This window comes from Canis lupus, chromosome 11, assembly GCF_011100685.1.
Source record: "Canis lupus familiaris isolate Mischka breed German Shepherd chromosome 11, alternate assembly UU_Cfam_GSD_1.0, whole genome shotgun sequence".
In the NCBI taxonomy this organism is placed as follows: Eukaryota; Metazoa; Chordata; class Mammalia; order Carnivora; family Canidae; genus Canis; species Canis lupus.
The window spans coordinates 58,284,712-58,312,472 of record NC_049232.1 but is presented as its reverse complement, the minus strand read 5'-3'; the positions used below and the strand labels follow the sequence as shown (position 1 = coordinate 58,312,472).

General features: G+C 39.3%; 1 protein-coding gene across 3 annotated transcripts in view; it reads right to left on the bottom strand.

The window, feature by feature from the left end:
* The window catches only part of PLPPR1 (phospholipid phosphatase related 1), a 404,846-nt gene that overhangs the window by 118,558 nt on the left and 258,527 nt on the right, over positions 1–27,761 (bottom strand). For all 3 annotated transcript variants that reach the window (XM_038552949.1, XM_038552951.1, XM_038552950.1), the window contains one exon: positions 4,772–4,881. In XM_038552949.1, the coding sequence (XP_038408877.1) occupies positions 4,772–4,834 (63 nt within the window). In that variant the 5' untranslated portion in view covers positions 4,835–4,881. The remainder of the gene's footprint in view (positions 1–4,771; positions 4,882–27,761) is intronic.

Here is a 27,761-nt window from a genome sequence, read left to right as displayed (position 1 = left end):
CTGGAATCCCGGGATCAAGTCCCACATCAGGCTCCCTGCATGGAGCCTGCTTCTCCCTCTGCCTGTGTCTCTGCCTCTCTCTCTGTGTCTCTCATGAATAAATAAATAAAAACTTAAAAAAAAATAAAATAAAACTGATTGCTGAAACACTTGACATATTCCCTTTAAAGTCAGCAACTAGGCATGGATGTCTGCTGCCTCTGCCTCTATTGACATTACATTGGAGGTCTTAACCAAAGCAGAAAGATAAGAAAAAGTCATAATAATCAGGAAAAGAAGAAACAAATATGCAACTAATTTTCTTAAAAGATTTTATTTATTCATGGGAGACACACAAAGAGAGGCAGAGACACAGGCAGAGGGAGAAGCAGGCTCCCTGCAGGGAGCCTGATGCAGGACTCAATCCTGGACCCTGGGATCATATCCTGAGCTGAAAGCAGATGCTCAACTGCTGAGCCATCCAGGTGTCTCCCACTGAGCCACCCAGGCATCCCAAATCTGCTACTAATTGCAGATGATCTAACTGTCTGAAAAAAAAAAAAACCCTAAGAAATATACAGACATAATCCTAAAACAAAGTTTCCTCAAGGAAATGGATATAAAAATATCAATACTGTTCTTATACTGAAGCAAATAACTGGAAAATGTAATCATGGCCCAGCAATTCCACTGCTAGGTGTCCATCCAAAGGAAAGCTCTTGCTCACATGGATATGGAGACTGAAATGAGAAAGTTTTCTGCAATAGAAAGTTGAATGAGTAAAACAGGTGTCAAGAGAACAAAAAAGAATAGGAGCACGTGGGTGGCTCAGTCACTTGGGTGTCTGCCTTCTGCCCCTGATCCCAGGGTCTTGGGAAGAGCCCCACGTTAGGCTCCTGTTCAGTGGGGAGTCTGCTTTTCCCTCTCCCTCTGCCCCTGCCCCTGCTCACATTCTCTCTCTCTCTCTCTCTCTCTCTCTCATAAATACATAAAATCTTAAAAAAAAGAAAAAGAAAACAAGAATCCAGCAAACTCTCAGTAGGTGTATTTGCACAATGAGATGAAATGTAACAATTTAAAAGGAATGGCATGCTGCAGGTCTGGATAAATTTCAGAAACATAATGCTGAGTGAAAAGTCAAATTCAAAGATGGAACTTCAATATGCTATCATTCATGTAAAATCCCCCTAAGATATTAATTATAAATATGTGGACATGTAGGAAAAATATGGAAATATGAATAAGAATCATGCAGGGGAGTAAAACCTCCAACTTTACAGATAGTTACTTCCAGGTCCAGGACAGTAGGACTTCAGCCATATTAATAGTATTTTCTTTTCCTTAAAAAATATCTGAAGCACCTATGGCAAAATTTTAAGATTTGATTTTTATGGCAGGTGCAGGGGTGTCGTATTTTCTTTGTCTAAATTATTCTTAATTAAGAAGCAATAGTGAAAAGATATTCATTGATCAAATTGACATTTTAACCAAGTTATTTTTGACCAGGTTTTGGATGTCCCTGTTATAATACCTGGCATAATTTAGGTAAATTGTTTTTGTCTTGTTTTGCTCCCCTACCACCAACAGATCTTACACAAAGAATTGTTCCCCAATCTCAAAATAAATATTTTAAATTTTTTTTCTTAATTAAAAAAATTGCGGGGATGCCTGAGTGGCTCAGTGGTTGAGCATCTGCCTTCGGCCCAGGGCGTGATCCTGGAGTCCCAGGATCAAGTCCCACATCGGGCTCGCATGGAGCCTGCATCTCCCTCCCTCCCTCCCTCTCTCTCTCTCTCTGTCTCTCATGAATAAATTAAAATCTTAAAAAAAAAATTTGGGGGTGCACCTGGGTGGCTCAGTCAGTTAAGGTCTGACTCTTGATTTTGTTTCACATCACGATCTCAGGGTCATGAGATCAAGCTTGGCCTCAGGCTTTGCTCTGGGCTTGGAGCTTGCTTAGGATTCTCTCTCTGCCCTTCCCCCCAACTAATGTTTATTTTAACCTTTTGACCCCTTCACCTATTTTTCCCACCCCCACCAACCACTAATCTGTTCTCTTTAATCTATGAACTTGGTGGGTTTTTTTCCTTTAATTTCACATGTAAGAGAGATCATACGGTATTTGTCTTCTCTGACTGACTTATTTCACTTAGCATAATGCCCTTAAGTTCGATTCATATTGTCATATATTGCAAGATTTCATTCCCTTTTATGGATGAATAATATCCCATTATGTGTCCACTCCACAATTTCTTTAACCATTCATCCATGGATGGACACTTGGGTTGTTACCCTATCGTGGCTATTTAAATAATGCTGCAGTGGACACTGAGGTCCATATGACAGTAAGTGTTTGACATGAAATACAGGAGAATCATGAAAGCCATCTTGAAATATACCTCCTCCCCTCTCAATTTATACTTTATTTTACTTTACTTCCTCTTTTTCCTTCTCCTGCCTGTTTCTGAGAGAAGTCACTGATGTACTTTTTTTTTTTAATGTTTTGATTTAAATTCCAGTTAGTTAGCATACAGTATAATATTAGGGAGGGCACTTATGATGAGTACCAAGTCTTGTAATTGTTGAATTACTAAACTGTACACCTGAAGTACCTTAAACTTCCATGCAAAATAAGAATGACAGTGCAACAAGAAAAAGAATAAACTATCTTTCCTCTCCCAGATTTTTAGATTTATATTTATGTTTGTGCCAGGTGAAGGCAGAGAAAGACTGATTTATGTCTCTTTCTCCTTGCTCTACCAGTCAGCTCATAGTCATACATTAGAGGACTGAAAATCTTCAGATATATACCTTCCAGCAATAAATTAAACTTCGTACTTTCAGGTTTGGTTCCTGTTTGATTTTTAGGAAAATTTAAAATCCAATTACTACCAGGAGGATAAAGATAATGACAGATGATTTTTTCTCTAATTTCCTCCAGCTTAATTTATAAATATATTTTACTTACAATAAAAGAAAAAGGATTTTAACATTGAAAGACAGGCACAGTACCACAGCCTTCGATCCTTTTCTGCATGAGCAGCATGAGAAAGGACTCTTTCTCTCATTCCAATTTCAATATGAACAATAGTAACTTAGAACCCATGATATACAATAATGTATGGTTATTGACTGGAGTTACTTCTGATCTCAGAAGCAAGAATAAAGGAAGTTAAAAGAAGAATATTAAGTGCAACAACTTAAAGGATCAAGTTAAAGAAGAGTACTAAGAATATGTTTCTGTTGAGAGATGAGTGCTTTGTTTACCTTTTGAGAGATTCAGCATAGTTTTAGTCTGTAAGTATCCTGACTTATATTAACATCTCTGTCCCAAGTTAATGTCCTATTTCCACCTAATCCTGCAATACAAATAGGTTCACAAATATCACCAGAAAATAAATCAAATAATAGTTGTTCATCTAAACTACCAAGTGATGTCTGTAAGGTGAAACTCAAGGATCAGCCAACCATATATTTGGCTAAAAATCAGAATGCTCATAATACCCAACAGACTATATAGATAGCTAAGGTTATTTCAAGAAGTAGAAGATAGAAATATTGTTGCACTGATTCATAGGAGGTGTTTAAACACATACATAATAAAACTACATTTTTGCTAATATAAGTAGTGGTTTACCTCAAGTGCTGACGGTTTTCACAATTAAGTGGCTCAACAGGCATGTTCCTCCCATACTCAGCCAAAAAGATCTCATAACATAAGAACGTGCTACAGCTGGTCCTTGGGATATAAAGATGATCTAGGCAATTACCCAGAAGGGAATCTTGGGACACTTATTTTTCAGCAATTTATATTGTCATATTTAAAATCCAATCTTTAGGATAAAAAACAACCCATCAGATGTCTTATCTCTTTGAGAAGGCAGAAATAATATCTTTGGCAAATCAACATCTTATTTTGAGACAACCTAGAGTCGCTAGCTTTTTCTTTTTTGCATCACATGATTCCAAATTTCCTAAAATTTCCATGTCTTTGTCTCCTCTAAAGCAAACATTATAGAGAGTAAGATACAGTGGGGAAGGGGTATAAGGTATTTAACCAAGAAGATGCTGGAGAAGCATTTGTTGGTACAAACTTGGAGCATCTCAACAAAATCATTCATGACCAAAAGAAATAGCACACTAAACAAGCTCTCAATACTCCACTAAAGAAAAATGCCCTGTGGAAATAGTCAATTATAATTTTTTTCTTTATTGTGCTGCAAGGCAAAAGTCCATCAACTAACATCATCTGTAAACCAATTGGTTTGTTGTTCCCTGAAATATGATATTTATTTTTGAAAAACAATCTAGGGACACCTGGGTGGTTCAGTTGGTTAAACATCTGCCTTCAGCTCAGGTCGTGATCTTGGGGTCCTGGGACTGAGCCCCATATGAGGCTCCCTGCTTAGCAAAGAGAATGCTTCTCCCTCTCCCTCTGCCCGAGCTCCTGCTCTCTCTCTCATTCATGTGCACTCTCTCAAATATATAAAATCTTAAAAAAAAAATCCAATTAAAATGCCACATTCATAATTAATACGTTAAGTTACCATAATTAATACGTTAAGTTATCACTGAAAATAAGAAGAATATAATAAAACACAATTCTTTTTTACCTCATAGAATAACCTTCTCATTCTATGGCTTCTTGTTCAAGGAACACTTTGCATAATCAATTCTTTACAAATATTTGTGCTATCAAAGTTTGTCAAATAATTTCACAAAAGAATCCAAGTTCTCAGCATAAAGACTACTCTTATTTCAATCTGTCCCTAAAGGCAAAAAATACACATACCTCAACAAAGATAAAACATGGGATGATGGAATGACTCCGTTGAGTGTTGTTTCCTACAGCCATTTCTTACACCATGTAGGAAGGCTGCGCCGCCTGCAACCGTCTCCAGGCTGAAATAGAAATAGGTAGCATGGAGTAAGAACCACATGGTTAGCAGTCCCTTGCGTATTTACATAAAAATATCAGCTACACTCCAGATAAATAAGCTGTATACAAAACAATGCGAATAGTCATCTGTAGTATAGTCAAGTCAGAGTAGTCATCATTCTAGGGAAAAGAAACAAATACTAGCCATAAACAGTCTTAGAGTCCAAAGGACAGATGGGGAGCTCCTGTGCACAAACCTATAGCAAAAAGAATTCTAATCACCTGCGACTGCACAGCGCTTTACCCCAGGAGACTTCCTTCATGTCACGAAAGGCAGTTTCTGGTATAAAACATTTGTTGTCCATCCTGCATGATCTCCTGTCTGTGCCTGATTCTTTTGTTTGGTTGGTTTCTGCCCTTGCCTCTGCCTTGGTGCTGACATTTAGTTTAGCTTAGTTTTTTTTTTTCTTTTTTAAGATTTTATTTATTTATTCACGAGACACACACACACACACACAGAGAGAGAGAGAGAGAGAGAGAGAGAGAGAGGCAGAGACACAGGCAGAGGGAGAAGCAGGCTCCATGCAGGGAGTCCGACATGGGACTCCATCTCAGTTCTCCAGAATCAGGCCCTGGGCTGAAGGTGGCGCTAAACCTATGAGCCACCTGGGCTGCCCCTGACATTTAGTATTGAGGCACTAATCCCTGACTTCTTTCCCAGACTACTCTTTTGCCCTTGCTCCCTTGACTACATGGCTATTAACATTTTGGATTAATATATCACTGATCCCTCTTACTGAGATCCCTCAGCTGTGTGTGTGTGTGTGCATGTGTGCACATGTGCATGTGTGTGTGTGCGCATGTGTGTGTCTCAAACACAAAACACTGATACCATAATAAGATCTCTTAATTTATAAGAATCGAGGATCTAAGGCAACGGTAGATTTTCGAAAGTATTTGTTGAGAATCTGACTTTGAACCCCAGATATTCCTGCATTAGATTTTTTTTTAAAGAAGAATCAAAATTAACCAAACAATCAAGTAGAGGTTTTAGGCTCTCAAGGCCAGGTGAAAAATAATTTTCCACTACACCTTTTATTCTCCATCCGAAGCAACACTTAATGTGTTTCCAGGATCTGCTCTTGTAGTTCTTGTTTTTTGTCTTTGATTCCGGGTCTCCAGGATCACAATCTGGGCCGAAGGCGGTGCTAAACTGCTGAGCCACCTAGGCTACCCAATACATGGTTTCTTGATCTAGACTCTTCGACTTAGCACAATGTTTTTGAGGTTTATTCATGTCATAATGTACATATCAGTAATTTTTCCATTTTATTGCTGAATAGTATTCCATTTTAAATCTATAGCACCTTCACCAATTGGTGGAAATGTAGGTTGTTTCCAATTTTTGCTGAATCCAATATTAAGTAGTGTCCAATATTGTGGGTAATGATGCTAAGAACATCTGTGTATAAGTCTTATGTAGCTGTATATTTTCATTTCTCATGGTTAGATACCTAAGAGTATAATTGCTGGGTCATATGCTAAATTATGTTTAAGAGAACTGTGGAAGCGTTTTCCAAAGTGGTTGTGTCATTTTACATTGACACCAGCACCATAAGAGAATTCCCATTTCTCCATATCCTAACATTTTTATTGCCTCTTTTATTATAGTCACTCTATGGTTATGAGATGATATCTCATTGTGGTTTTCATTTCATAATAACAAATGATATTGAACATCTTTTCATGTGCTTATTAGCCATTCTTATATCTTCTTTTGTGAAACATCTATTCAAAATTTTCAGGCTTTTTTTTTTTTTAAGATTTTATTTATTGATTCATAAGAAACACAGAGAGGGAGAGAGGCAGAGACACAGGCAGAGGGAGAAGCAGGCTCCATGCAGGGAGCCTGACGTGGGACTAGATCACACCCTGGGCTGAAGGTGGCGCTAAACCACTGAGCCACCAAGCTGCCCAGAATTTCCAGTTTTTTGATTGGGTTGTTTATCTTACTACTTTCAAGGTACAAGAGTTCCCTTATATTCTGATTACAAGCCTCTTATCAGATATGTATTTTGTCTTTTGACTATTAATGTGACTTGGCATTGACTCCTTTTATTCTGTTTTGGAGATTTCTCACTACTTGAATCTGTGGGTTTATGTTTTTTTCTCCAAGTTTGGGAAAAGTTTCAGCCATTATTCCTGGGATACTTTTCAACATGCACTCTCATTTCCCGGAGACTCTAATGACCTGAATATTAGATCTTTTGCTTCAGTCAATCATGTTTTTGAGACTAATTTTTTCCCTCTCAGTCTATTTTCTCTGTTTTCAGATTAGGTGTTTTACTATTCTATCTTCAAGGTCACTGATTCTTTCCTCTGTCATCTTCATTATGACAGTTCACTCACTGAGCTTTTTATTTCAGTTGTATTTTTTAATTCTAAAATTTCCATTTGCTTTTTCAGTTGTATTTTTTTAATTCTAAAATTTCCATTTGCTTTTTCTTTACATTTTCTATTTCAGTTGTATTTTTTATTTCTAAAATTTCCATTTGCTTTTTCAGTTGTATTTTTTAATTCTAAAATTTCCATTTGCTTTTTCTTTACATTTTCTATTTCTTTGCTGAGATTATTTTTTCATTTGCTCCAGCATGTTTGTAATTGTTTATTGAAGCATTTTTATGATGACTGCTTAAAAATTCTTGTCAGATAATTCTAGCATCTATGTCATCTGGGTATTGGTGTTTATTGGTCTTAATTCAGTTTGAGATCTTCCCTATTCTTGGTAAGAAGAGTGATTTTTGAAACCTTGGGTTGTTACATTAGAAGGCTCAAGATCTTGTTTAAACCTTGTGTTTTATCATACCTCCTCTGATACTCCTCTAGTAGGTATGGGGAATATTCTCTTGTTATTGCCATGTGAAGGAGGAAATCCAGGTTCTCTACTTGGTCTTCTGTGACACTTGGTTGGGGAAGGGCCCCTTTGATAGACAAAAATGGAATTCAGGGCCTCCACTAATATTCTGTCTGGGAGTGGGAGAGGTACTTCTTTCTTTACATCTCCCCATATGGCTTCCATGGATAATGTGGGAAGGTGGCCTTGTGATGGCTATGTAGTGGTAAAACTCCTGCCTTTCCATTAGCCCCTTCTAATACCACCCCAGTGAGGAGGAAGTAGGGATGTCTCAGTACTGCCTAGTAGGGGTGAGAGTCTAGGCTCCCCACATGTTCTCCTCTGACACTGGGAAGGGGGTAACTACTTATTACTGCCCTGCATAAAGTCATGTTCTGGCTCCCACTTGGCTTTCTCTGACATGACCTTAATAGAAATATGAGGCAACCTCCTTATAGCCTGCTAAGGGTAGAAGTTCAGAGTCTCCACTTGGCCTTCAACAGCCCAACAGTAGAGATGGGACTGTAGTTTTTGTGTGTGTGTGTGTGTGTGGTGTTTGGCTGGAGTTAAGGGGTTATTTTCTAAAAATCTTTGGTCTTCCAAAACTTTTTTGACCCCTTGGACAGAGCTTTGCTTGGGGCTATTTTGTGTGAGTACTGGTGTCCTTGGGGTTGCCAGATTCTCCAACAACCAGTCTGAGAGAGGACACAAAGAGGAAATACTGGGAACTCACTATTGTGTTGTTTGTGTGCTGAGGTTCCTGTACAGTCTCCCTTTCCCTTCTACCTCTCAGTTTCCTTATGTTTGTTTTGTACATAACATCTACGATTTTTAGTTGTTTTTAGAGGGAGGAACAATGAAAAGTACATCTTACCCCATCCTCCCAGAAACAGAAGTCAGCAGAATCTTTTTGAAAGAGTGTCATATACATCAGTGAACAAGATTCTTATACAGCCCAGCCTTGCTGTGTTCTCATTAATTTGAGTTTCTTAGTGCCCAGTTTCAAAATATCAGAACAAATCTTTTCTTCCTCTCTTTCTTTCTTTCTTTCTTTCTTTCTTTCTTTCTTTCTTTCTTTCTTTCTTTCTCTCTCTCTCTCTCTCTCTCTCTCTCTCTCTCTCTCTCTCTCTCTCTCTCTTTCATTCATACCAAATTCATGCCAGGTATCCCATTAGGTATAACTAGAAGAAATGAACTGATCAGATACCCCATATTCAAGGGGCTGACAGCTATCTAGAAGGCACTGGAAAACAAACATAAGAACAAGTATAACAATGGGTTATAGGTACAAACATAAAAGGAAATAAGAAAGGGGTGCTTGAGGGGCTCAGTTGGTTAAGCATCCTACTCCTGATTTTGTCTCTGGTCATGATCCTAGGGTTGTCAGATCGAGCCCCACATTGGGCTACATGCTGGATGTGGAATCTACTTAAGGGTCTCTTTCCCTCTGTCCCTCTCTGCTACCCCTCCCCCGCTCACACATGTGAGCACTCTCTCTCTAAACCAAAAATAAAAGGAAATAAGAGGGATAATAGCAGCTCAAATGAATAATCAGTTATAACTCTTAGGGTCAGGGATCTCTTATACATCAGTTATATTATACATTAATATTTTATATACTAGGCACAGTACCTAGGATCCGCAATACTTTTAGGGGCCTATGCAAAAGTTTTAATCTTCTAAAACCAGAAAATGGACTTCTAGGCAGAAAAAAATTTAATATATATTATTAAATTCAGTTTTATACCATTCAATTGTAAAATGTAGATTTAGATTTTTTTAAATATTGAAATTTTAAATATTATAATTTCTCATATGTTTCCACTGATTTTTTCCATTTAATTTCCTCTTGTTTATGAGAAGTGTTACAATTCCTAATCAACTCAGGACAAATTCAAAAATAATTACTGATTATAGAATATCTGTTTTGGTGATTCTGAAAATGGATGGTGATGAAGCATGGTTACAGCTGGATGGGGATAAACTTCACTTTTAAGTTTTGCAAAGTTGGCAGCTTTGCAGCTGACCAGGCAAGGAAGCTACAAAGAACAAAAATATCCTTGAGAAATAGGCACCATGACTCAGTGGGCCTTTCTGCCTGCTTTGATGAGAATCTAAAATGGCCAATAGCCAGTGGCCAAAATCACAGCCTGTGGTCATTCTCAGTAGCCTAGAGTCTATTATTTTAGGGAACCTGGAGCTTCCTCTTTTGACAGAGACCATTTTGAGCTAATTTTGCTAAAAATGTCAGGGCTCCCATCAAAGTTAGGATGATGTGAATTAATGTAGTTCACTAAAACAAAAATCTAAACAACATATGGACAACAACAGCAAGGACACCAAAAATGGTAGCCTTCTGAGGAAGCCAAGAATTCTTCACTCTAAGGTCATGTTGATTTAGGACAGTGTTTCTGAATCCTGTCACTGTTGACATTGCTGGGCCAGGGGCTGTCCTGAACATTGTTAGATGTTTAGTTATATCCCTGGTTTCTAGCCATGAGGTGCCAACAGTAGCAACCCCCTTCCCAAATCATTGACAACTAAAAAGGTTTACAGACATTGTCAGACATCCTCTTCAAGAGGATGTGGGGGAGGGATAGCCTCTAGGGGAGAACCACTAATTAAGGAGATTTGAAACCAGAGATGCTTAGAACATGAGAATTTTTGAGGTGGTGAAGAACTTCCTTCACCTGGGATAAAGACCACAGTTTTGCCCAAGGGGATAAACCTACTCCTGCTTAGTACCTAACATAAGGAATTTTGGAATTTTTTAAGCTTATTACCATATGGCATGGGATTGTGAAAACGGAGTGCTGAAAACAAGCTTAAGCAACCTTAAAATAGCTCTAGGAGGGATTTTGCTTCTAGCTAAAAGAAAGTAACTGAGACTGGATTTCATGCCTGACAACTAAAATATACAGACAAAAATAAATGGACAATGGTATTCAAGGCATTGGACATAGAGCAATAAAGGGCAGTGACCCCTAAAAGATGAGAACAAACAGAGGTGAGCCCTATGACTGCCCTAGCTTATTGCCTGTAGAGTCTTCAGGCCATGGTAGAGAAGGGGAACCCAGAGAAGTGGCCAGTGGTCTCTCTGAATAAACAGAGATGAGAATGGGGAGGGAGGCCAAGCAACTGGAGTTCACAAGGCAGAGTACAGAGAAGAGAACAATGCAGAGAGAGAGACAGCCAGTTGCTCTGCAGAGGCTCCTTTTTGAGTCTTTAGCAGACCTCTGATGAGCATGAATGGAAAATACCCAAGGCCCAAGAGAAACCATCCAGAGGGATTAGAGCAAATAATCACCAGGGCTCACACATGTCCAAGAATACTTTCTATTCCCACCAACCAAGACAGACTCCCAATTCACCAGACAGCAGGTAGAGGGACTTCAGTGTTGGTTAATTAATAACCAGTATGAAAACATTTCTTATCCAGGAACCACAAGTGGCACTGAGAAGTACTCCTTATAGAGTATTATTATTTTTTCTTTCTTTCATTTGTCTGTTACAGAAAACTAAATATTTATTGAGATTCTGGGCCACTGAGCGGTATGCTTTCTCCAGGTATCAGGGGGCCACAGAAGCAAGAATGTGTGGCAGCACAATCCATAACCCAGGTCATGTCAAAGGCATCTCTGACATGAATTTTACAACATTGAACATAGTGGAACTTTCTAGAAATTCCTCAAAATTAGGTTTGTGTAAGATTAAAAATAAGATTAGGTCTATCAACAGAGGGGGAAGATAGGGTTTATGTCTATGTAACCCAAATCTTAATTGGAGATAAGGGAGGTGCAGAAAAGAAGAAATTAAGGGGTAAGAAACAATGAGTTATGAGAATTTCATTTTAATTCCAAAGTACTCAGGGTAAACCATAATCCCCCAATCTAGCTCATCTTTAACACATGTTAAATAGTCATTAATTTCCTTGGTGGCATTGAACCACCCCTCACTGTTCTGGATAATTTCTATTCAGGACATTATCTCCAACCAGGATCACAGTTTGCATTTAATTTCCCAAAGCTGGAAAACCCATTTCTTTGCTAGCTTGCTTGCTTGCTTTCTCTCTTTCTTTCCTCTTTTTAAAGCAACAAAGACAGGAAGGCATAGGAATGAACTGAATTGGTTGTAGGTGAGCACAATACATATTTCATCATAAGATGATGTGTAATTTAGGAATGCACTATTTAGGCTTTCAAGAGAAATTCCTTACTCTGTTCAGTTTTCGAGATGCTTTTCAAAGTATGTGAGGAATGACGATGTAAAGACCCTACATAATAGGAGAATGGCTTTAGTATTCTCTTTTCTCTATAGTCTCTTCCCTGCATAGTGTCTCACAGCTAGATCCACATCCAGACCTTGAACTAGCCCATAGTAAGGCAAAGAGCATAAAGCCCACAAACTAGAGAAATCTAGAGTGAAGTTAAACTTTACAAAATCCCACAATTTAGGGGCCTTATGAAAACTAAATTATTCTTGAGTGACTTTTCATACCCAAAAATACTTCCAGGTTCCTTCGGGGCTCCCATACTACATAGCCTGGTCCATATGACCAGTTGTCAACTTTGTCCTTACTTCTTAAATCTGATGAATTACCCTCCTGGTACCTCAGTCTCTCTCCAGGCCTGTATTCCTGCCTGGATCTCACTCAGTGACTCATTTGCCCCGTGGTGGGTGCTTTGAACTTGCCAGTATGCCTGGTTCATACTTCAGCCCTATGCCTGAATGGCTACTCTGCAAGACAGCCCCTCCCCCTTGTCACCAGAGTATCATTGGACATGTAGGGTCCCTGCTGGTGGACCTCTCACAACTGAAACAGAGGCTGCCTGACTCATGTCTGAGCTTGCTCTGGGTTTTTGATTCTGTCAAATATCTCCAGTCTCATTTTGTAACAATCTCTACTCTGTGCCCATTCCTAGCCCTTCTATACTCTAACCACTCAGTTTCTGCCACATGCCGAGGTCTTTCTTGCCTCTGGGTCTTCTCACACTGCCTCACAGAGCACTCTTCCTTCCACCATATTGCCTAGTAAATGTCTTCCTATCATTCAATGAAATGCCATTTTCAATGGGAAAGTGTCCTTAACTGCCCTGATGGGTTCAGTTCTATTATGTATTTTCCTCATACTCCAGTATTTATTGAATAATTCTTTAATGTCTGTCCCACCTTTAGACTGATGATCAGCTTTGTTCCATGTGGCCAGGGCCATGTTTGCTGGTCTTGCTCAACACTGTAACCTTAGCACCTTGTACTGCACGTGGCACATAACTATATAGTAAATGTTGATGCCAACTATGCGCCTAAGCTGCCCAGCTGCAGTGTTTGATTTCAAATCTACCCTAAGTCAGTTCTTTAGCTCCTCATCCTAACTAGGTCTTGGGTCAATCCTTGCTAGGTTTTGCATGAACTCAACAACATGGTACTAATGTAGGTCTTAGGTCAATCCCTTCTGCCCACTCCAACTAGCTAATACCAACAATACCTACACCCAAAGAACAATAAAAAATAAAGTGTTTTTGAAGTCCTAGAAATCAAAATGTAAACCAGAAAATATTTCAAAATGTAAAATCAAAAGGGGGAAATTATTCCGTTGAATTATGGGTCTTTGTTTAGAAAATATCACTGTAAAATAAAATCACTTTAGACAGCTGCTTTTAAAAGGCGTATACCTTAATTAAATATAACAAAAGTTAGAAGTTAAATTGGAAAAAGAGAGCACCAAAGTCCACCTAAAAAGTGAGCCATCTCTGTTAGAGACTAGTCTCTTAAAATCAACAAGGAACACAAGGATAATGTAAGCACAAAGCTCAGCAGGCGACATGAAGCAGCTGGGAGGAAAGCAGAGAGCATGCTAATGTCTAAATGGTTGATTGGAAGAGATACCCGGATGGCCTTATGGGCCACCACCAGAAGAACTGCTTAATAGGAAAACGATGCCCAGACAAGCAGGGTGTTGCTCTCATTTCTTTTCATATTGTTGATATTGTTTTACCTCTAACTTTCCACCAGAAAACAAAAATAGCTGAAAAAAGTAGCAGGGCATAAAGAGCTTTTCTTCATTATAAAGTAGTGAGCTAATGTTTCCTTTAGTAAAATCGAAGGTTGGAAGGAAATGAGTTTGATGCTCAGTTAAACTGAAACTCTGAAGCACTGGAGCAAGAACAAGAAGTATGCACACAGGGACACAGAGGGACAGGGACACACACACACACACACACACATACACACATGGGCTTGGACATCAGGAAAGTTTCAGGAAAAGTTGTGCTCAGCTCAAAGTCTGGGGAAAAAACAAGTAGAGAATATGTTGCAATTGTTCTTAGCTGAAGAGTAGTGAATGTGATTCTTAAACTTGAGTATTTGCATTCTCTCACATCTGGCTCTGATTATAAAATTTCAATGTAATTACAGTTATCAATAACAAAATTATAATGATGTTGTCATCTTGATCTATGTTATAGGACTATGTCAAAGGTAAAGAATTGTTTCATTGTGGTCACTCACATCCTTCCAGTGAAAAATGCCCATTGATAAGGTTTAAGATGAACTTGTATCAGGTTAAAGTCTATTCTAAAATAGGCCATATTTTAGAAAAGATCTGGTATTCCTAGTATCATAACGCTTTTTACTAAACTATTTTGAAGATAGGCGTTGAGAAGAAGGTGCCATTTTGTCCATTCACCCACCAATAGGCTTTATTAAGTACCCACTAACTATAAGCCCTTAGGCTTTGGGTTGATGTAAATATGAATCAAACAGTCATTGACAGGAGGTAGCTCACAACCTTGTAAGAATATAAATGCACACAAATTCAGAGTCTATTAGAAATGCAGATGATGAGAATTCATAGGAAGGAGAAATTACTTCCATGGAGGATATCTGCAGTGTGGCTGTTAGGACAGGCAAGTACGAACAGGCCTAGGCGATATATTTCCAGAGTTTAGAATGAGCAAAATACAGAGCAGAACAGCTCAAACCATATCCATGGTATGGAATTACGGTTAGATAAGTCTGGCCAGCACAAAGAAGGCACCAAGAAAATAGCACTAGGCATAGCTAGAAGATTAGGGCTGGGTTGCTGAATGCCAACCTAAAGATTTTAGAGCCTCCACATATCCTTTGGCTTATAGGATGTAAGATGGATGGTGGTGGGTGAACGCTGGAGGTAGGGAGACCTATTAGCGATCACGGTCTTCTAGTTGAGATGGGATTAGATCCATGCAAGAGCTAGCTTCAATCCAGTTTCCATACTTTTGAAATGAACAGGGAGGAGAGGGAGATAGGAGCTCCTGTTTATATGTGGATCTCTCTGCAGTGGCCTAGAAGGGAATTTGTTAAACATTAAGGTCAGAGGGACCAGAGTGACCTTTCAGACTTCCTAGTCATTCCCTTTGAATTCTGTTCTGGTTCGCATCTTCAGGGGCACAGTGGTTTCTAATGATCCAAGCAATGGAATCACTAATTAAGGGGAGAGAAAAGAAGCAGCAGATCAAGTTCAAGGTGAGAACTTCCTGGAGAAGAGAGAAAATAGACTAGAATTCTAAAGAAGCTGCATGGGAAAGTCTTTTGGGGGTGTGGTGTTTCCAGGATATTAGACAGCCCTTTATGGTCTTGCCTGCAGGGATGTATGTCACAAGCTGTTCTGAGCAGTGGGAAGTCTGTGATACTGTTGTTCTGCCAAGCAAGGCTGCATTTTCCAATTTAAAGCTAAGCTGCCCAGGAGCCAAGCTGTTTGTTTTTCAGAAGAGAAGACAGGAAGAGAGACAGAGACAGAGACAGAGAGAGGGAGAGAATATGACTCTGTGTGTGAGAGACAGACAGAGACAAAGAATCAGAAAGACAGAGGGATCCATGAGTTAAGATACCAGATCGGTCCTCATGCCAACTCTCTGGAACAGAGTGGTTTTATATTTGTCATTAGATTCTCAATCCTTGGGCACTCTCAGAAAGCACTGCCAAAAGTCCCTACGCCCTCATGACAGGGTAATTAATTAGCTCTGTTGGACCCTGTTGGGTTCTCACAGGAGACAGGAAATAGAAGCGAGAGGAATTCCCTCTCACCAAGGGTGGTTTCAGAGGATTAGACAACACTGGCGGGAGCCTTGATTTGCCCCCAGTCAGGGGAGGATTTACACAGTCAGGAGAGGATCGCATTAAGTCAGTGACAGGATCAACCTTAGAATTTCGAATGAGTATAATACTAGTGATATTGCCGTCTAGTCTCCTTGATAAACATCTATGGAGAACTTGCTATTGCAAGCCAGGTTTTATAAGGTTAAGGGCATTATGGTTTTGCTTTTTACAATTAACACTATAATACTTCTTGAGTAATGTGCATATGATATAGAGATACACTGATCGTTCTTTACTACTGCAGCCCACCTACCTCATCAAGCATTCCTCCCTTCCAGGTACTAACTGACCCCGACCCTGCTTAGCTTCCGAGATCAGAGGATATCAGGTACATTCAGGGTAGGCATGGCTGTAGACTCATCTGGCATTCCTGATTCTCCTTACCTTGTATCTACTTTCTCTTTTGTCGATACCACTTACCATGTAACGTATTATTTAATTTACTGTGTTTATTTATCTTTCTCCAACTGCCAGAATGTGTTCCACAACTCCTTATAATTTTGTACCCCAAGCTGTCTCTTATAATTATTTAATGTCGCCTTTCCAAGTGAGGTGGAAAAACATTGTCTCTCTAGACCTAACATAGTTTAGGGGGCCAGGAAAATCTCCCCTGGGGAAGGGATCTCTGGATGCCGAGGAGTGAAGATGGTGGGTGGGAACTGTACTCCTGTCAAAGGGAATAGCTTATGGGAAGTTCCCAAGATGGGAGAAGGCACAGCCATGTGGCTGAAACATAAAGAGCACAGGCAAGGGGACCCGTAGTAAGGCTGGGGAAGAGAAGGCTCAGGTGATACAGGGCCAGGTAGGCCATGTTAAAAAGTTTAGAATGAGTTCTAAGAATAATAGTAAACATTTGAAAAGTTTTAAGGAGAAAACTGCTAGATCCCAATTTGTGTGCACTAAAGATTGCTCAGGGTACAGAGAGTGGTTTGGGAGAACAGGGCAAGAAGGAATATGGTGAAGTGGTCAGCTGAAGATCTTGCTACCATCTAGACTAGAGGAGAAGGTGGCTTGGGTTAAGCTGGGGCACTAGAGACACACAGGTGAATGAAATAAAAAAAATAATCAGAAGAGCAACAAAGATTTAGTAATTGGGTAGAGTGGGAGTGCTGGGAATGTTAAAAAATTTTTTTTTACAATGTTTAAATCCCTCAAACTAAAATATCCATTTTTCTTGTGCCATCTCCAGCAGCGACAAACAGCTTTCTGTTTACCCTCCTGTTAAATCACCTGCAGCTTCCTCTTCAGTCTTCCCTTGTGAATCCCAGTTGTGTTCTCTCAGCCTTCAGGTGGCCCAGAACCAGACAGATGGTTCTTGAGAATCGCCTCACAATATCTCCTTTTAAAACACCATGCTTAAAGAACAACAAAACCAATACCTTACTATCGATGTAGTAAAAGAAGTTGGGATCCCTAAATATTAACAAATGTCCTTCCTTATTTTTTATTTACTTATTTTTGCCTTTCCAGCTCCTATATATCCTTCAAGACACAATTCAATGTCAGCCTCTTCTAGGAAGACTTTCTAGTTTAGTCAGTCGGCCATTCACAACAGTCATGCTTTGATCTGCCAATAAGTCACACATGCTTACTATCTGAGCATTGATTTGGCGTTTAATTGCAGGCAACATTAAATCATCAATGACAGGAGGGGACAAGGCAATCTCTTAGACCCTTTCTAGTCCATAAGCCTTTCGTGTTCTCATTTTGTCTCTCAAACTTTAAAGTTCTCAGTTAACTTTCTGTGGGTAAATGAGTTATCTTTATTCCAAATTATCAACTACAAGAATGATCAGACTTGTAAGTCTCTGTGGTGCCCATGCCATCTGGCACAGTGCCAAAAGACAACACACGGTAATAGCTGCAATAGTTCCAAAGAGAATGTAGAAGAGGTGATGGAGTTTGCCTCAGCTCTGCTTCCTCCTCCTCTTACTTCTCCACCCTCTATAGTGAAGCCGCACTGAGCACTGAATAGACAATCAGCAAAAACTGGCTATAGTAGGGTTGTCATGTCTTTAAAAGACCCAATAATTAAAGCATAGCCAATTCATAGTCATACTAGAAGGAAAATGAATGAAAAATCAAACTACTCACCCAATTTCAGGTCAATAGTCTCACCCACCCTTTTGCTAAAATTACTAAAAACAAAAGCAAAAACCCACACACAAATAAATAAAACAAAAAACCAACCCCAAATACAGAATACTTTGAGTTTTCCTTTTTTCTCCTCTTCCTATTTTTAGTGGAAACATTTATAAAGGCATAAAGAGCCCAGGATCAAAAGGATGAAGGCAAAAGCAAAGTTTATGCAACATTTACCTACTCATTTAGTACTGACACAACTCTGTGAAGTAGATTGAATTATGAACTGTATTCTGATATGAAAGCAACAGTTATAGAAAGTTTAAGCAGAGTGCCCAGGCTCATACAGGTGGTAAGTGTCAAAGCTAAGACTTAAAACCCAGGTGTCTGATCCCAAAGTCTGTACTTAGTTACTATGTCAATTTCTTCCCCAGAAAAATGAAAAAGGAAGCAAATGGCTTAATCCACATCCTTGGTCATCAGCTTCTGGCTAATGGTCAGTTCACTCTCTGATTCCCTGGTGCTTTTTAGAATCCAAGAAGCATCCAGGGATTGTGATTCCTTGATATAAACCCTCAGTTTTTCCTAATTTTAAAAGAACTGCCACAAGTCATTAATCAAGATACATTCAGTGGCTGTGTTTAGGAGACCTCTCATTCTTTTCCAACCCACTAAAACTGCATACTTCATAGGACTGTAAAATCATTCCAGGGATTTGATGTAATCTTGTGGCCCAATCTGGAATTGGTTAATGTAAGTTAACACTGCAAAAGGCATACATTTGTTGACTGACTGTGCTGATATCTATGAACAAACTTTGGGATGAAGTTAATACCTGTTCCAGTGTTTTAACATATCTTCTTTTCTCTCTGTGCTTTGCTAGCTTGTAACCTACAGAGTCTGGACAGGTTCACTACCAACCTAATGCATCAGCCTGATGTCACTATAATGCCACCAGAATGGCAGGATTTCTTTCCTGGGCCAGCATCAACCCTCATCACCTGAGTAAATGTAACTTTACATCTAGATGAAAGAGCCCCATCTCCATGGGCTGGCGTACTAGTTTTTGAGTCTGACAGGTATGGATCTGGACCCAGGTCACAACTGGAATCAAGTAAGCAGGTTAAGTCCCTGTGACTTGCTGGATTTGTCCATTCTTTTGTACTGGTGTGGGTGTACTGGGGTAATTGTTGTGAGGGGTGAAGTTCATGACATGTGTAGCGTTAAGCATGTGCCAGGTTGTTCTGTAAACATTTGTTGAACGAAAGCCTTTTACACTCTGCCTATAGTGCCATGTTCTCTCTTTGCCCTTTGGTGCCCAGATATTACCGATTAAGGGGAAACTATACTACTCTGCTTAACAAGGAGGGACTGTTTGGAGAACATTAGCAATACTTATTAAACATTTTCCTTACTCATATGGATAAAAAGATTATTACTGAGCTGGGGCTGGTTCCTAGGACACCTAATTTGTTCACATCTATTTTCAGAAAAGCTTTTAGATTCGAATATGAGTTGATTTCACATTTTCCCCCTCACATAGAAACCACAAAGCAGTCAAGCAGGTAGCAGTATGCAGGCTACATTTCAGTTGGTGGAGGCTTTAGAAGGAGGAAATTCATTCTTGAGATTGGAAGAGAAATGTGGATAATGAGATGAGGGGAGCGATGAACCAAACAACAAGAAAAATTAAAAAGCACTTGTGGGTTCTGCCTGAAGCCCTTAATTAACCACATTCTCCACAACACAGAGCCAAGCCATCTGGGCAGCCAGGAAAATATAACAGCGTGTAGAGTTTAGAGATGAGTCAATGCTGGCAAAGTGTTAGGTCAAGCCCCCAAAATTCTAGAAGCCCCAGAAGCAAAAATCAAAAGCCATGGTGAGCTCAAAGCCAGAATGCCCTAAACATCTAAGCTTAATAAACAAAGGAATCTAATGTCCTCAAGTATAGCATAGCAAGCTAAGAACACTTTGCCACAACAGCTCTAAAAGAGGGGAAGAGACAGCTGCAGAAACCTGTATCTATGCTGTTAGCACAAAACTCTCCAGTTCTTCCTCAATAAAGTAAAGCCAGCCCCCAAAATTATTTGCATTGCCCCTGCCCCCGCCCCGGCCCTACCCTCCACTGGAAGCCAGGCACCTTTGTCACTGATTTGTGGATGAGCACAGTTTCTAACCAAAGTATTTAATTTAAGGCCTTTTATATTAGCACATCTGGGTGCAATCCAAAAATCTTACATCAACTTTGTGTTAGCACAAAGGCAAGGCAGGAGATATTCCTGCTGCTTGGGGGAAGAGAAAACACTGTCAGCCTGTGTTTAATCATGCAGATACACCTGGTTGAAAAATGAAAATTGCAACTAACAGAAAGATGGTTTACTGTATACCCAGTATCATATGCTATAACATGAACTAACTTGTTACACCCTCATTCCAGTTCTTTAAGGAGGATATTCTTTTAACCTCATTTTATAGTTGTGGATACGAGGCTCAAAGAGGTTAGGTAACTTGCCTCAGGATGGTTACAGGGCTAACAGGGTACTAAAGCTAGAACATAAACTAGGTCCACTGCGCTCCATGCTACCATGCTGGTTGCTCATCCTGCACAGTGCTTACCCAGGAGAGGCAGGCGATTGCTATTTTAGGAGAATAAATATTCAGTCATTTACCCTAAATTATTAGTGTGCATTAAATGCTCATAATAATGGGGTCTCAAGCTAGGAAGCTATCCCATGAATCACCTAGTCCAAGGACCCATTCTATGCTCAGAGTTTCAGAGAAGGATTTCCATACAGTTTGAACAAGGTAATACTATCCCAGAGAGACAAACAGTCTTGGCATCTGGGAAAATCCCCTAATCAGACACTCTTCACTCTTCCATTTAATAAGTAACATATTTTTTAATGTGAAGGGGTGAATTCGCCACCCCAAAATATGCTTTTTTGGCATAAGGATTACAGTGATTTGACTATTTTCAAGAAACAACAGATATGGAGAAGCTCTGAAGATCAAGTAGAAATTATTCCTTGGTAAGGGCCATTTACATTTATAAGGGAAATCTCCATTTGTAAGGGTAACTCCCTCTCTATATTGGTAGAGAAGGAGGACTAAATTTATAGAAACTCTTATCAATGGAGAAGGCAATGACTTAAATGTACTTAACAATGTTACCCTGGTTTACTGTACATTCCTGGTTACTTCCCATAACTGACCCCTCTCCCTGCCCCCTATGTCTTTCTTTTGTCTTTAGCTGGAAATGGTATTTAAGGTAGTGGCTTGAGCCATTTCAGGGAGTTAGGAGGTATACAGGTTATTAAACTTTTTAAAAAGATTTGGTTTGTTTGTTTATTTTAGAAAGAGAACACGAGTGGGAAGAGCAGATGGAGAGGGAGAGAGTCTCAAGCAATGTGCTGACCATGTGAGACTCCATCTCACAACAGTGGGATCAGACCTGAGCCAAAACCAAGAGTCAGATGCTTAACCAACTGCACCATCTGGGCACCCTGGAGTTATTAAACTTCTGTTTGTTTTTCTCCTAATAATCTGTCTTTTGTTATGGTGGAGAATGGGGAGAACCTAGGAGAGAAGAAAAATAATGTTCCCTATATAAATGCTTCCAAAGTGATAGCCTACGCTAAGTTCTCCAGCACTGCCTAAGAATACCCATAATCACATAGGGCATGCACTATTAATATCCCCATTTTATAGATAAGGAAATTGAGGTTTAGAATGGTTACATAACTTGTCAGAAGTCACACAAGTGAGCCTTAGTGCAAGGATACAAACATAGTGGTCTTCAAGGTACATGGAGACACAAAGTGAAACATAATAAGAAAGAAACAAACAATCCAGTCATGAAATGGGCAAAAGACATGAACAATCATTTCACCAAAGAAGACAGACATGGCCAACAAGCACATGAGAGAAAATGCTCCGCATCACTTGCCATCAGGGAAATACAAATTAAAACCACAATGAGATACCACCTCACACCAGTGAGAATGGGGAAAATTAACAAGACAGGAAACAACAAATTTTGGAGAGGATATGGAGAAAGGGGAACCCTCTTGCACTATTGGTAGGAATGTGAACTGGTGCAGCCACTCTGGAAAACTGTGTGGAGGCTCCTCAAAGAGTTAAAAATAGATCTGCCCTACGACCCAACCATTGCACTGCTGGGGATTTACCCCAAAGATACAGATGCAGTGAAACGCCGGGACACCTGCACCCCGATGTTTATAGCAGCCATGTCCACAATAGCCAAACTGTGGAAGGAGCCTTGGTGTCCATCGAAAGATGAATGGATAAAGAAGATGTGGTCTATGTATATGATGGAATATTACTCAGCCATTAGAAATGACAAATACCCACCATTTGCTTTGACGTGGATGGAACTGGAGAATATTATGCTGAGTGACATAAGTCAATCAGAGAAGGACAAACATTATATGGTCTCATTCATTTGGGGAATATAAAAATTAATGAAAGGGAATAAAGGGAAAGGAGAGAAAATGAGTGAAAATATCAGTGAGGGAGACAAAACATGAGAGACTCCTAACTCTGGGAAACTAACAAGGGGTAGTGGAAAGGGAGGTAGGCAGGGGTGGGGTGGGGTTACTGGGTGATGGGCACTGAGGGGGGCACTTGTTGGGATGAGCACTGGATGTTATGCTCTATGTTGGCAAATTGAACTCCAATAAAAAAATAAAATAAAATAAAATAAAATAAAATAAAATAAAATAAAATAAAATAAAATAAAATAAAAAATAGAATCTTAAAAAAAAAGAAACATAATAAGTAAACCTACTGGGTTCCTACTATTCTCTAGCTTGACATCAGTGGACAGTTGTGCTTATTTGCAAGTTTGTGGAAAGGTATTTAATAACTCAATACTCTCCTTAATCTAAGGCATGCCTAAAGACTTCTCTGGTTTCCCAGAGTCAGAACATCTTGGGGTAACCGAGGTAACATGATAACTACCATGTATTGGGCCAGTATTTGAACACCTGTAATGAAAGAAAACACTCTTACAGCTTATTCCATTTGTGGGCAATGCTGATGATCAGAAAAATCCTACTTATATGCAGCTGACAATGCAATCCAGTTAAAAACCTCCTACTTGTATTTCTTGTAGGTCAAGGGCAAAAAATCATGCTGATGAAGTGACATTACTAAAAAACAAAGTGGCTTAATGCTATTCATTGCAGCACAAGTGATCTTGAAGGAAATTGAGAGACATTCTTTTTCAAGGACAGTCTTAATAGCTGAAGGGGAATGTTTTATATCCAGTCAACCATTCAGCTACAGACAACCTGTCACACTAAAGTGGTTAAAAATTTTTTTAAAAATACTTCAATAACACTTTGAAAGCATGTAAGAGGTTAGGATGAACAAGGAAGCTAAGGCCTTTTTTTTTTTTTTTTTTTTTTTAGAAATCACATTTGCATTTAACTTGAAATTTTTTCCAGTCCTATGATTTTTACATAAATATTTATGAAATCCTGTTGGCTAATTAGATTATAAGCCTTTTATCCAGGAACTTGTCCAATTTTATGCTCTCCATGAAACCTGAGCTCTTTGCTGATCTTGGTTTGGTCCCTGTTAAATAAGCAATTGTTTTAACAGCCTTAAAGTCTACATTTTAAATTCTCACATTTGTTATGCATACTGCATCATGGAACTCATAATCCTTATTTTTGGACAAAAGTTTGAAGACTCAAATCCCATGATAAAATGGATTTCTCATGTGAAAGCTTTTATTCTGACCGAAGAGTAAGACAGTACCAAACGCTCCCAAAACAAAGAGCAAAAAACAAAATCCACACTTGGTATCATCGGCCAGGAAGCATTTTACACAGATGTCTTTATATGGTCCCTACAACCACTCTTGGATGTGGAGATTACCATACTCTTCCACTGTGAAAGAGACTAAGGCACACAGAGGAGGGTAGGTAACCTGTTCAGTATCCCACAGCAACTCAGTAAAAGTAGTTCCCAAGCCATGTCCTCTGATGCAACAGCACTTCTTTAGTTATAGATGAAGGCTAGCCCACAACTACCTAAAGGGGAATAAACCACTCTGTCCTTGTTCCACACATTTCTAGAAGGCTCAATCTCTCCCCAGGTATGCACTTTAGGAGGCCTTTTCACTTACATGGAGTACCTCACTCCAACTTCTATTTTATTTATTTTTATTTTTATTTTTATTTTTATTTTTATTCATGAGAGAGGCAGAGACACAGGCAGAGGGAGAAGCAGGCTCCATGCAGGAAGCCGGACGTGGGACTCAATCCCAGGAAATCAGGATCAGGCCCTGGGCTGAAGGCGGTGCTAAACCGCTGAGCCACCCAGGCTGCCCCCAACTTCTTATCCCACAAGGTAGTACTATCATTACCAGATTTTTCTTGGTACAGAAAGACCAGCATTTTGTTCTGGTACCTTCCTATTCATGTCACAGTAAGCAAAATAATTTCTACCTGTAAAGTCCCTTAGTCTTGAAGGTCTAGCTCTCAGTACCCAGAAAGGAAAGTGGAAAGACTCAACTATCAATGCACAACTTGAAGCATGATGGCTGTTCATGTTAATCAGTTCAATCCCTAACAACATCCCCTTTCCCATGGTAAATAAGCTCCACATGATATTCCCTTGAGCTTGTTCACGAAGGTGACCACTTTATCATCCTCATTCCCCTGAACTCTTTGCTCTTTTGCACTGCACTGAAGACTTACCACCTCTTCCCATTTGTCTCTCTTTAACCTTTCTCTTCTGTTCCACAAACTGTTACTTCTTCACAGGAATTTCAAAAATATTTTGAAGACTGTGCTGATATCAAAGTAACATATGTGCTGATGTCAAAGACAACTATGAGTTTATGACACCACCAGCAGGCTCTCATTTCACCTCTCCTCACTTCCATGTCCCACTCTTCAGAGGCAATCACTTTTAGTGATATTTAGTAACCAGATTCACACATTAAAGGGGAAAATAAACTAATCAATATCATTATGGAGGAGGAAAAAGTTGTTTTCGGTTTGGTCACAATCCCAGAGAAGTCCCTCCACATAAGAGTTATGTTAGTACAGCCTGAACTACCACTCAAATCTTTCACACCAAGACAACTCAGAATAGGATGAATATGAGATCAATGTCTATATTTAAGTTTTTATAATAAGAGAACCCAAATATTGTATGACTTGCACTAAGGATATGAATTCTGAAAGGGGGGTTAATGCCTTTAATTTCATTCCTTAATTACCTAGACTATCTCATTAATGATTTTTAAAAAAGAGATTTATTATTTATTAATGAGAGACACACAGAGAGAGGCAGAGACATAGAGGGAGAAGCAGGCGCCCTGCAGGGATCCTGATGTGGGACTCAATCCCAAGATCCTGCCTGAGCTGAAGGCAGACACTCAACCACTGAGCCACCCAGGCACCCCTCATTTATGATTTTGAATTTCTATGTACTCAGTTACATAAACTTGATTTTTCACACTGAAATTCCACTTCTAGGTGTTCTTACAAAATCAGTTATGAGATGGCAAATAAGACTTACTTCTACTGAAAATGGAGTCAGGCATCATCAAGATTATCAATTATATATGTAAGATGGGGGAAATGAAGTTTTTATCTTATAGATTCCTATCTAGATACATTTTTAACTCTTAAATTCAGGATATATGACAAAGATACGAACCATAGTTTAGCATACACACACCTACTGCATGAAAGGCAATGGAGAGTCCATTCAATCCTATGCTTCCATTCACTTAGCAGAAGAGTCAATCTTCAAGCTAGAGAGGCTGTTCCTGCCCAGGACACATCCCTTAAGCCTTACTGCTTCCAATGGTCTGTCCCAACTCCCAGCTCTGCAGTACTTACAACATCTCTTTACCTGGGGACATTTTACCTTAAGCAAAGAATAATGGCTCAGCTACCTACAACGCAGGCTGAAAGTACCAGGAAATTAAAACTCTTGGCTCCTGACCTTTTACCTTAACTCCGCCTCAAGGACTTCCTGTGATGGACTAGATTTTTGCTACAATGTTATTTACAGGTAGAGATTCTTTATATTAGATTCAGACTTTATTGTTTGGGAGTAGAGCTCCCAGATATTTCTGATCATCAGCTAGGTTTGAGAACCACTGTTTTTTCCAAATCGAAGTTATTTTAATATAAATATATTGACTGTATTCCTAATTTAGAGCAAGATGAACAGTGTGGGGACTGTCAACATAAATGCCTTGAAACTAAAATCAAAACCTTTCAACACTCAGAAGTGTGCTCTTTACTCAGTTATTCAACACTTATTCATCACCTACTAGATTCCTGACCTGTGTGCTAAGGACATAAAAATGAATGATAAATCATCCCAGTCCTGGAGAACTCTGATTGAAAGGCAGACAGATAGGCAAACAGATAAAACACAATACAATGTGAAGTATGCTATTAAAACATTTTTATTGGGGTGTCTGGGTAGTTCAGTCAGTTAAGCGCCCAACTCTTGAACTCAGCACAGGTTTTGATTTCAGGCTTGCGAGTTTAAGCCCCACATTGGGCTCCATGCTGAGCATGGAGCTTACTTAAAAAATGTTTTATCATGTGTCATGATAGCACATATTTTTTATAAGGGGAAAATGGGACATTAAACTTTAGTTCATTCATTCATTTGTTTCCATAATACTTAGTAGAGCCAGGCCCTTTACATTATTCTCAGTATATGTTATTTTTATTATAACAGAGCGATACATGATAATTTCAAAAGAAAAAAAAAAGAGTCTCAGAAGTAGCCCTCAACCAATGTCTGATGGCAGCTCGGATAAAAATAGCCCAGCTCCCCCATTCCTTGGATGAGAAAACTGAGGCATACATTTTACAGTTCCATAAACTTTCCCCATAGGGTTAAGCTCCAGTCATTCAGTGGTAGTTGGCTTAAGTTTATCCTTTATTGGCTGTCTTCCTCCCCTGTCCCACTTCCCCACTCCCTCCTACTATTTTCTGTGCTTTCCAAAGAAAGTACTTGTGCTTGCTTTGTCTCACAGCATGTTTCTAGAGACATCCAAACTAAGATGAAGCCCAGTTCCTCTGCTTGAGTTCGAGTCATCTCTCCTCCACTGGTTTCCTTTTCTTCCTAGAAGCTGACCTTCTTTTGGTCTATGAGAAACTCTCTTGCAGCCTTTCCTAGTCATCTTTCCAACTCTCCCTTTCCCCTTCCTTTTCATCCAATCTAAAGAGTGCTCTACAGGTTTTAATTTTCTCACCTTTATCAGTTGTAACCTGGCTTTTTATCCATTTGTCTCTATTGATGCTCTTTTCATCAACTGTCAACAGTGACTTTGTAAATGCCAAACCTAACGAGTTTCTGTCCTTCTATTTTTCTACACTGCAGAAACCACCTTCTCTAAATTTCATTTACCTTGACTTTTGGGACATCACTCTCTTATTTATTTATTTGTTTGACATCACTCTTAAACTTTTCTCTTATATTTCTGCCTTTGCAGCCTGCTTTCCTGAATTCCATTCTTCTGCAAAACGTTTACTTAAACATTGATGCTTCCCAGGATTCTCTTCTGACTTCTCTTTTCACCACAAATGCTCCTTCTGAGTAATTTCATTTATCCTTATGGCTTTAACCATCATAATATGCTAACAATGCTTAAATCCACATCCTCAGGATGGACCATTCTCCTGAATTTAGACACATATCTTCCACTCCACTGGCCATTTCCTGAAGGTTCACAGGCATCTAAATTTCATGCATCCATTACTGAACTCAAGAATTTTAACCCAA